The 12,318-nt window shown below is 38.1% G+C and overlaps 1 protein-coding gene and 1 long non-coding RNA gene across 2 annotated transcripts; both read right to left on the bottom strand.

Annotated features, from left to right (window-relative positions):
• Positions 1-197: 197 nt before the first annotated feature.
• On the bottom strand, positions 198-6,323 carry LOC117326590. The gene is made up of 2 exons (XM_033883348.1): positions 1,505-6,323; positions 198-977 (listed from the first exon to the last, which is right to left on the bottom strand). The coding sequence occupies exon 1, from the start codon at positions 6,321-6,323 to the stop codon at positions 1,872-1,874; it is 4,452 nt and encodes a 1,483-aa protein (XP_033739239.1). The 3' UTR covers positions 198-977; positions 1,505-1,871.
• A 345-nt stretch (positions 6,324-6,668) lies between these two features.
• LOC117326300 lies at positions 6,669-8,267 on the bottom strand. The gene is made up of 2 exons (XR_004532463.1): positions 7,978-8,267; positions 6,669-7,448 (listed from the first exon to the last, which is right to left on the bottom strand). It is a non-coding gene; the product is annotated as an uncharacterized LOC117326300 (long non-coding RNA).
• Positions 8,268-12,318: the final 4,051 nt, after the last annotated feature.

The raw sequence follows: 12,318 nt of genomic DNA, 5'->3' as shown, positions 1-12,318 counted from the left end.
ATTATGCATGATGTCAAAAAAATAGCTCATGAATATGACAGAAAAGCTTATGCAACATAGCAATTGAATTCTACGTATTTTAACAGCATAGTATATTTTCTCTTGACAAGATGTCTGATGGTTTTATTGTCTCTACCTGTAACCTGGACGAGCACGACTAGCAGCGTTGATGCAAAGAATGGCACAAATACCCAATATACACTATATACATGAGTTTATTACAATAATGTACATATTTAACAGTCACATATGCAATAATAGCAATATATACAACTTTCTCACAACTAACATACACATACATACACTCTGAAGCAGCAATCCACAAATACTTCCAATGACGGCTGACGTATAGTATCTGACGTATAGTGTCCACATAGAAAGTTGTTACACTCCAGACAAAGATTGTCAAGACAAGTTTATGTATCTGCTCAACGTTGCCACATAAATGTAGATATAATATGCCCACACAGGACATATGGGAATAAAGTTGTCCACAAAGGTCTGTATACAGTTATATCCGCCCACACAGGACATATGGAAATATGGTTGACCACAAAGGTCGGTATACAGTTATATCCGTCCACACAGGACATATGGAAATATGGTTGACCACAAAGGTCTGTATAAAGTTATATCCGTCCACACAGGACATATGGAAATATGGTTGACCACAAAGGTCTGTATAAAGTTACTTCCGCCCACACAGGACATATGGAAATATGGAGATATGGTTGCCCACAAAGGACATAACATTAAAATCTGCCCACACAGGACTTCTTACGATGCATATAGCTGCCCACACAGGATAGCTCACCAATAGTTGTCAACTTAACATCTCACCAACAGCTACCCACACAGGACTGCAATCAGTTGGTGATAATGGTGTTTGTATTGCCCACATAGGACTGGAAACTATGGTTACTGGATACCATATCAGTCTCAAATGACTTCTGCCCTCACACCATCATAGGTTAAAACTGTAACGACATATATATGAATGTCTAACCAAAGGTTTTACTACACTATGCAAATACCATAATGATATAGTATTTATCTACATCATAGTTCTATCAACATGCACTTATTTATGTAAACGACATATTATTTAACACTAATTCCATTGTACTCTTATAAAACACTGATATAAAGAAAGTTAACAAGCGATATACCCGCTATATATGGTTATACATATTATATAAGAGCTAATACGATAACTAAACACATACACGTTTAATACTCGTACGACTTGCTAATTCTACCAAATAAGTTATGAATTACCGCAAATGCAACAATTCTAAACACATATTATACTTTACATCAAAAATCATAGCTCAGTTACTTTAAATATTAGCCTCATAAACATTACATTCACAGACCTATGAACTGTACTCATCGGTACGCATTACGATTAGAAAATAACATGTTATACTTCGGATATAAACGCAACAGATTTCGGGGTTTAAAAACCAACACATTGGTGTATAAGAAATATAATATAACTTACCGCAAACTGTATTTTGCGCTTGTTTAACCCATGTATACCTTCCAAGGTCACACAACCGGTTCGCCCGTTTACCCGTGCGAATATCTCTCTCACACTAATTTACTCGCTATGAACCCGGGTCCGGAGAATCCGTATTTATAGCAAATAACAAATAATTACCAAAACTAAATATAAATTACACAATAAAATAAATAGAAATTCTACCGTATTATAATTGTACAAGCAACATAGAAAATATCCACTTCCTGGAATATAATGGATATGTATATAGCAAAATATGGTTGGGACTGTGACATACGCCCCCACTTTCAGAAATAAACATACTTTTATTTCTCAAACGCACATCACAACCATGCCAATCAAATGCTTACACTCTGCTAAGAAAGTCTGCTCCGACATTATCCATTCCCTTGATAGCTCGGATTCGGAAACGATGTGGTTGCAGCTGCAATGCCCATCTCATTAGTCGAGAGTTTGTGCCCTTCAGTCTGTTGAGGTACAACAACGGCTGATGATCCGTTTCCAAGATGAACTGTCGACCGTACAGATATTTCTGAAATTTGCATATTCCCCATACAACTGCTAGACATTCTTTTTCAATCACCGAATAAGCAAGTTCGCCACCTTTGAGCTTCCTACTCATGTATGCCACTGGATGTAGCACTCCATCCTCCTCTTGTAACAAAATGGCACCGACGCCATAGTCCGATGCATCCGTTCTGAGGATAAATTCGGCGTTCAAATCCGGCAACTTCAAAACTGGTCCTGTCGATAAGATCTTCTTCAATGTGTTGAAAGCCAAGTCTTGGGGTTCATTCCAAATGACTTTATTCGGTTGGCCTTTCTTGGTGAGGTCTGTCAAAGGCACTGCAATCGTGGCGAAATTTGGAACGAATTTCCTGTAAAAGCCCGCCAAACCGATAAAAGATCGCACTTGTTTCTTGGTTTCAGGAATCTTCGCATCAAGAATGGCTTTGACTTTATCCGGATTGGGTTGTAAATGTTGTTCTCCAATCATGTGTCCCAAACACTCCAAACTCTGGAATCCTAAAGCACACTTAGTTGGTCTGGCTGTTATGTTGGCGTTCCGTAAACGTACGAACAACTCCCGCAATATGTCAAGATGTTCTTCCCAAGTCTTGGTATAAATTAAAATGTCATCGATGAAACTTTCTATCTTCTTCATTCCATCCAACAAGATCCTCATCAGTCGGCAAAAACTAGCCGGTGCGTTCACCAATCCGAATGGCATGACGGAAAACTGAAACAAACCAACAGGTGTGGTAAACGCTGTCTTCTGTTTCGAACTTTCTTCCATAGGAACTTGCCAATATCCTTTGCTCAGGTCTAACCGAGAAAAGAACTTGTTTCCTGAGAGCCGCGAAAATATATCGTCCGCGTTGGGCATTGGTTCCGCGTCGAATATGGTTACACGATTCAATTGTCTGTAATCGATGCAAAACCTGTTTGTACCGTCCTTCTTCCTGACAATTACAACTGGTGCTGAATAAGGCGAATCAGACTTCTCTATCACTCCCATCTTCAGCATTTTCTCGACTTCCTCTCGGATAGTGTCTTTCATACTGTATGGAATAGGATAGTTCTTTGCCCTTACTGGTTCATCAGTTGTTGTTCGAATCTCATGAGCAGAAATATGAGTTCTACCAGGAACATCTGATAACACATCCGCGAACTCATCCAACAAAGCTGACACATCTTCCTTCTGTTTAGTAGTCAGTAAGTCCGATACCTGAACATCATTTACGGTTTCTGTCCTGACAGGAGTTGGTACGTTGAAACAATCAGTACTCGGTAACTCGTCTTCAACATCTCCGTCATCTTCCTCAACCACAGATGAACATACACTATTCAAAACGCCACTCACACTCGACCCGGACATTTCACGTTGTACGTACAAGCGTAGCAAATTTGCATGTAGAACCTTCTGTTTACCATCAATGCATACCACATAATCCATAGGACCTTTCCGTTCCGTGATAATATACGGTCCTCGCCATTGCATTTCGAGTTTATTCCGTTTCGTTGGCAATAGGACAAGCACCTTTTCTCCTGGTTTCATCTCTCGATCTTTCGCCTTCTTGTTGTAGAACTTGGCCTGCCTGATCTTTGCCTTCTTAAGCTGCTCCTGTGCTAACTTACATGTTTCCTCTAGTCGTTCACGTAGATCAAGGACATATTGGTAAGTGCTCTTTACTTCAGGATCTGCAACTTCCTTCTCACACAGCTCACGAAGTATCATCATCGGGCCGCGTACAACACGTCCATACAACAATTCAAAAGGGGAAAACCCTAAGCTCTCCTGTGGTACTTCCCTATATGAAAACAGCAACGCGTTCAAATATTTATCCCAGTCCTTTGGTCGCTCGGAGCACATCCTTCTCAACATCTGCTTAAGAGTTCCGTTGTAGCGCTCAACAAGTCCATTGCACATGGGATGATAGGGCGTCGTCGTTAGCTGACGTACAGAAAGTAGTCTACTCACTTCTCGCATCACACATGATGTAAACTGACTTCCTTGGTCTGTCAATACCTCCTTGGGAACTCCTACCCGACTATAGACATCGACAAGTGCCTCTGCTACTCTTTCAGTTTCAATTCCCTTCAGCGCTACTGCTTCTGGATACCGTGTAGCATAGTCAACAATCGTGAGGATGAATCGATTTCCCCGATCTGTAGCAGGTTGTAAAGGTCCTACTATGTCGATAGCTACTCGCTGAAATGGAGCATCGATCAATGGCATCATTCCAAGTGGTACTTTCGTTACTCTGCCTTTTGGAAACGTTCTTTGGCACACATCGCACGAGCGACAATACCTTGTTACGTCGGATTGCATTCCTGGCCAGTAGAACTCAGCTATAATCCTATCACTGGTGCGCTTTGCTCCCAAGTGCCCTGCCATCATCGAGTCATGAGCCAGTTCCATAACCTTTCCACGATACTTGACTGGAACGATCAACTGTTTGAATATCCGTCCTTGTTGGGTAGAGGGGCTCTTGTACTCTCTATAGACAAGTCCACGACGCATGAAAAAATGCGATTTTCCACCATCCCGTCTGTCCTTGACATCTCCTGAATTCGCCATCTCACGTATCTTCGCCAAAGTCTCATCCGACTTCTGAGCATCTTTGAATTCGTTTGGATCGATGTCCTCGAACACCTTTGGGACTTTCAGCGGTCTATATCGTCTCTCCTCTAACTTCTTCTGTGCCCTGGTCTGTACCGCATTAACATGATCCTCTAGGTTCCACTCAAGATTAGGATCTCCTGGGGGTCTAACACCATCAATATTTCCCAATATAAGGTCATAAATTGGAGTATCCATACACCAGGCTACAACCGGTCCTTGATAGTACGGTGTATCAACGACGACATTAGCCGTAGCAACGTTCAGCTTACTACCATCAGCTAAAGTACATGTCCTCGTGTCTCCAGTTAAATCATCCGTGTCCACAAGACTTCTTCTTATGACCACACCACTACAACCAGTGTCCCGCAAAACCGTGACGACATGAGTGCCAATCAATCCTTTCACAATAGGCATACCTACCTCCAAAACAGGTGCACTACAAGAAATACTTAGCTGTTCCTGATCATCATCGTCATCATCACTCGAACTTAATGCTCCACAGGAAGATTGACTGTTATACATTTTCTTACCTTTAGATCGACCAGTAGAACTTTCCTTACGGTGGTCGTCTGTCTCTGTCGAGTGCTGGTCTGATACTAATCCTACACGCGACTGCTTCTTCTTAGAGTTGTCTGGGCAGTTGTAAGATAGATGGTCTGTCTTCTTACAGATGTAGCACGACTTCCCTCCTAAGTAACTGCTACCACCGCTGCTGAACTTTCCCTTCGGTTCCTCCTTCTTACCAAATGACTTAGAAGAGTCTATATGAGAACGATTACCCTGATACTGCTGTTTATGTCCAGGATGCCTCGCTTTCACCAGCCCTGAAGGATTACCCCTTGCCTCTGCGTATTGATCTGCAATCTTCGCCATATCAGCTATAGATTGTGGAATACGCTCCTTCAAGAAGAGTTTAAGCTCACTTCCACAAACCTGCAAAAACTGGTCCCGAAGTATCAAATCTTTCAAACCCTCATAGGTCTTCTCAGTCTTTGCCAATTCCAGCCATCTGACTATGTAATTGTCCAGCCTTACAGCGAACTGGGCAAATGTTTCCCCTGCATCAGGTCTACCATTCCGGAACCGCTGTCGGAAACCTTCCTCAGTCATTTCAAACCGTCTCAGCAAAGCTTCTTTCAGGATATCATAATCCAGTGCCTTCTCAACTGGTAGTCGACTAAAAACATCCAAAGCGTTGCCTTTTAGAAGTGCGCTTAGGTGTGTTGCCCACTGTCGATCCCTATCCCAATGCTGAGTAGCAGCGTAAAGCTCAAACCGTTGTAAATAACTGTCAATGTTGTCCTTCCCTTCTTCATAAGGCGGCAGTTTAGGACCTTTTACTAAACTGTGTGACGATCTCTGATCCTGATTCCCACTAGTATTTAATCCCTGAGTTTTCTGAAACTCCCATTCCTCCATCTTCCTTGCATGCTCTCTCGAAGAACGCTCCTCACGCTCCTTTTCAAGAGTTAACTGTAAAGCCATCTCTTCCTTCTTCTCTTTCAATATCAACAGCTGGTGTTGTCTTTCAGCTTCTTCCCGTCTTTCCTCACGCTCCTGTTGCCTTTCCTCTCTCTCCTTGACATGCTCAGCAAGAATGAACTCTCGCAGGTCCGAACTCTCAAACCCCATTGCTTTCCCTGCTTTCATTAAATCCTGAAGCGACGACATTATGCAAAGTTGTAAAGTGAAAATGAAAATAATCATGTATGTACATACACAACAACATATGACACTGCACAGACAATATCAATATTTCTACCGTGCTAGCAACTCACAGTCCTGTCTCTCATCTTCAATAAATAAGCGCAAATACAGGTAGGGTAATTTACGAGTTACAACCGACGGCAAAGATGAAATCTGTTGAGTTTCAACCAAACATAATATATGAGAAGGTGAAATGGTCCATTCACATCAATCCTGCAAAGTCAGTCATCCCACCGCTGCCACCAAAACTGTAACCTGGACGAGCACGACTAGCAGCGTTGATGCAAAGAATGGCACAAATACCCAATATACACTATATACATGAGTTTATTACAATAATGTACATATTTAACAGTCACATATGCAATAATAGCAATATATACAACTTTCTCACAACTAACATACACATACATACACTCTGAAGCAGCAATCCACAAATACTTCCAATGACGGCTGACGTATAGTATCTGACGTATAGTGTCCACATAGAAAGTTGTTACACTCCAGACAAAGATTGTCAAGACAAGTTTATGTATCTGCTCAACGTTGCCACATAAATGTAGATATAATATGCCCACACAGGACATATGGGAATAAAGTTGTCCACAAAGGTCTGTATACAGTTATATCCGCCCACACAGGACATATGGAAATATGGTTGACCACAAAGGTCGGTATACAGTTATATCCGTCCACACAGGACATATGGAAATATGGTTGACCACAAAGGTCTGTATAAAGTTATATCCGTCCACACAGGACATATGGAAATATGGTTGACCACAAAGGTCTGTATAAAGTTACTTCCGCCCACACAGGACATATGGAAATATGGAGATATGGTTGCCCACAAAGGACATAACATTAAAATCTGCCCACACAGGACTTCTTACGATGCATATAGCTGCCCACACAGGATAGCTCACCAATAGTTGTCAACTTAACATCTCACCAACAGCTACCCACACAGGACTGCAATCAGTTGGTGATAATGGTGTTTGTATTGCCCACATAGGACTGGAAACTATGGTTACTGGATACCATATCAGTCTCAAATGACTTCTGCCCTCACACCATCATAGGTTAAAACTGTAACGACATATATATGAATGTCTAACCAAAGGTTTTACTACACTATGCAAATACCATAATGATATAGTATTTATCTACATCATAGTTCTATCAACATGCACTTATTTATGTAAACGACACAATATGTAATACTTATTCAATTGTACTCTTATAAAAGACTGATATAAAGAAAGCAAACTAGCGATATACCCGCTATATATATAGTTATACATATTATATAAGAGCTAATACGATAACTAAACACATACACGTTTAATACTCGTAAGACTTGCTAATTCTACCAAATAAGTTATGAATTACCGCAAATGCAACAATTCTAAACACATATTATACTTTACATCAAAAATCATAGCTCAGTTACTTTAAATATTAGCCTCATAAACATTACATTCACAGACCTATGAACTGTACTCATCGGTACGCATTACGATTAGAAAATAACATGTTATACTTCGGATATAAACGCAACAGATTTCGGGGTTTAAAAACCAACACATTGGTGTATAAGAAATATAATATAACTTACCGCAAACTGTATTTTGCGCTTGTTTAACCCATGTATACCTTCCAAGGTCACACAACCGGTTCGCCCGTTTACCCGTGCGAATATCTCTCTCACACTAATTTACTCGCTATGAACCCGGGTCCGGAGAATCCGTATTTATAGCAAATAACAAATAATTACCAAAACTAAATATAAATTACACAATAAAATAAATAGAAATTCTACCGTATTATAATTGTACAAGCAACATAGAAAATATCCACTTCCTGGAATATAATGGATATGTATATAGCAAAATATGGTTGGGACTGTGACACTACCCCAGTATACATTTTGAGAACATGGTATTACTTGGCTTTTAGGTTTGCATGGCGGGTTTTATCTATGAATTGGGCCTGATTTTTTGTAACTTAGATAGGTAGTTCCAATGTTTTGTTGTTTCCATACCGTTGTTTTGTCGATTTTAACTCATCTGGCCCAAATGGCCGGTGAGCTTATGCAATGGTGCGACGTCCGTCGTCCGTCAACATTTGCTTCAAATGGCTCCGTCAACATTTGCATCAAATGACTATTACTTAAAAAACAGTCCTGAAACTATCTTAACCAAATTTGGCCAGAAAGGTTCTTCTGGGAAGGGGGGAGGGGGGGGGGGGGGGGGGGGGACATATTTTGCATAAATGGTCAGTAGGGCCGCAAGGGGTCAGAGGGCGGGGTCCAATATTGAAAATTGAAGTAATCGTTTAAATCACTGCTAGTCTAGAACAATTGAATGGATTTTAAAGAAAAAAACTCCCTCATCCGTCTTGAAGAATTTCTGGATTTGATCCATATTTGGTTTAAACCATAGTTGGAAGATGCAGCGAAAAAGGCAAAACAAATTGTAATGTTACTTAAAATATTTTGTCATGATTACTGAAAATCCAGGAGAACGATGGAGGCCCTCTGTTAGTTAACTCCATCTTTTGATTTCATTATTGTTTCATTCTTTTGTAAGTTACGGATGTGATTATATTGTAAACTCAATCTTCTTTACCACATTTTTGTTGACGTCCCCTATGACTCCGAATGTTATGAGTTTTTCCCGACATAGAGCACAAGAGATACGATTTTTCAGTTTGTCCTCTTCGTCCTCCGTCAGTATGTCAGGGTCCATAAGGAAAAGTTTCAGATCATCATTATCCCAAACATCCAGAAGTAGTTTTACAACTTCCTGTTAAATTACAAAGAAAACAATGTCAATGAAGAATAGCATTATTTACTGAAATATTAATCAAAATATGTACATAAGATAAATGATTACCTAAACGGTAGTATGTGAACACGTTGAAAAGTAACGTTATAATTCTGTTGTCATAAAGAATGTCTTTGAAATGACTTTTTCTCATACGATAAATATCAATTTTCAATTACTGTATAAACCCTAAAATCTCAAGAATAAGCCTGAATAGAAAATGGTCGTACTTGAAAGTAAGCCTTATATTCTTTGCAGTGAAATACATCACAAAAAGCCGACTTTATCCGTCATGTTCCCACTTGTCATAACCCTCTGCTGTTTTTTTATATATATATATATATATAATTAAAAATATATAATGTCCTTGTGATGGGTATACATAGTAATAATAATAAAAAACACAAACCAGAAATTCACTCTAGCGCTTTCAACATGCTTTGAGACAACTGAAGAGCTTGCTCTCAAAGCATGTTGAAAGCGCTAGTGTGAATTTCTGGTTTGTGTTTTTTATTATTATTACCATATATATATATATATATAAATGAAACCTCATTTGCTGAGCATACATATACAAATTACGAAATACGTCCATGTACTTAATTTTTGTTTTTGTAAATAATTGACTGAAACAAAATGTCGCTCATCAAATAGGAGAAATACACAAACAAGTTATTAAAATAACACATACAATATATTTTTTTTTTTTTTTTTTTTTTGTAATTTTTTATTTTTCACCATTTTTTGCATATAAACAAAAAAGACATACGATATCTCACACACACACATACACACCATCAACATTATGTATAAAATAAAAATATCACCTGATTTCATCATCATCTATGTATGATAATCATCATCTTCAGCATCATAATTATAAGTATATCATCATCAATCTCCATACGCATCATCATCATCATCATCATCATCATCCAGATATGCATCTTCTACATTATCATAATCCTATCCTCATCATCCTCATCATCCTCATCATCATCCCAAATACATCATCATCCAGATACATGTACATCTACATCATCATTATCTTTATCATTCATCATCATCATCATCATTCTAAATACGTCATCATCATCCAGATACATCTACATAATCATTATAATCATCACCATCATCATCATCATCATCATCATCATCATCATCATCATCCACAAATGTACCATCATTATTGCGATCCACACTCGATGACAAACATTATCATCATCATCCATCATCATCATCATCCTCATCCTCATCATCATCATCATGAACAACAATCCTTAGCAACCTTTCATCATTCTATACTTCACTTACATCTTTATTGTCATTCAGAACACATAATCTTATTCTTACATCCCACCCCCATCATCCTAATTTGATCATCATACATTGTACATCATATTCGCATTATACATTTAATTTATCAGTGATAATAACCTCACTAAATTGAACTTCATCTTCAATCATCACATCCTTTTTCTTAAAAAACAAACATCAACATTCTCACTTAATGAACGCAGGTGATGATATAATATAAGTTGGCTAGTCACTCTCACAGCTTACACTCATTGAGAGAGAGAGAGAGAGAGAGAGAGAGAGAGAGAGAGAGAGAGAGAGAGAGAGAGAGAGAGAGAGAGAGAGAGAGAGAGATACAAACTGTATATCTAGATTAAGTAAGTAGCTAATGCAAAGAGCTAATGAGGTTATGCCAGGGACTTGGCAAAACAAAAAGGTCTAATTAATGTATTAAAAATTTAACCACTAAGCTCTAATAGAGGTGCCCATTTTCTCCAGTTAAGTTCAAACTCCCTTTGAATTATTACACTTTTACTATTATTTAGATATTTTTGAATGAGGAAGTTGTCTTTGATGACATTTATAAGTGCGTTCAGGTTCAAAGAGTTGCTCAGGCATCTGGTCTTATAAATATACTGCTTCAAGAGAATTAAAATTTCATTATCCACATGACTTGAAATTTGTGAAATAATTCAAAAAAGGAATGATTCTTTATTATATGCAAAAGGAATAAGGAACGTGTCGAGTAAGGATTCAAATCTTTGAAGTAGATCTTGCACTTCTGTACATTCCCATAAACAGTGCACTATTGTTTCAGGCTCCATATTACAAAATGTACAAAGATGACTTTGACTCAATTTGACTTTAAAAAGAAAAGTATTTGTTACCAGAATATTATGTATAATTCTAACCTGGAACCATTGTAGTTTTGAAGTTTTTGTGACAACAAAAGGTAATTTAAATATTTTTGTCCATTTTTCTTTATCTATATCATAGTCCTGATTCCATTTTATGACTCCAGTAGGCACTGTCACGGGTGCAATAATACCATTATAAAAATCTTTAGAACCTCTGTTACTCTTGAAGAATATATCCCATAGGAGTGGTACAAAAGGCTGAGAAGGTTTTTCCCACAGGAAATCATGTTTACTTAAAAAGCATTGGATAGCAGAAACTAGTCCATGATACTGCAAAAAGTTTGTATTAATTTGAAAATTATATAAAAACTCATCAAAGGATAAAAAGGTCAAATTGTCTGCATTCTTTATCATATCATTCACACACACCCTGCCTTAAACCAGTTTGAATAAAAATCAAATTTGTTATTAACCTGGATATCATTATCATACCAAAGAGGAGATTTTAAGATAGAATCTTGTCTAGTACAATTCATAAATTCCGAGTTATTGAGTCTGCCCCATGCTTTTAAAACACCTTTCCAAAATAGATTGTTGCATCTGTGTCCACTTAATTTGATATATTCTTTTCCACAATTAAACAGCTTTTTTGGGTCAATAATTGTATTCAACAATAATTTCCATTTGCCTGATGACTGAGCAATTCTTCTAACCCAACTTAGCTTCAGGGAATTAATGAAGGCATGAACATCAATCATCTTTAACCCCCCTTCCATATAGTTTTGAACGACCACATCTTTTTTATCTTATGACATTTACCATTCCACAAATAATCAAAAAGTAGTGAGCTTAAAAGAAAAATATATTTTTCTGGTGGATTTGGCAGATTTAAATCAAATAATTCAGTTGTGAAATTAGCAATGACTTAATAATATTAATCTTCCCTAATGGAGTTAAGGTTCGTCTCTTCCATGTTTG

Source organism: Pecten maximus, chromosome 4 (assembly GCF_902652985.1).
Source record: "Pecten maximus chromosome 4, xPecMax1.1, whole genome shotgun sequence".
Lineage (NCBI taxonomy): Eukaryota > Metazoa > Mollusca > Bivalvia > Pectinida > Pectinidae > Pecten > Pecten maximus.
Note: the sequence above shows the minus strand (reverse complement) of the source record. Positions and strands in the feature narration are given on the sequence as shown.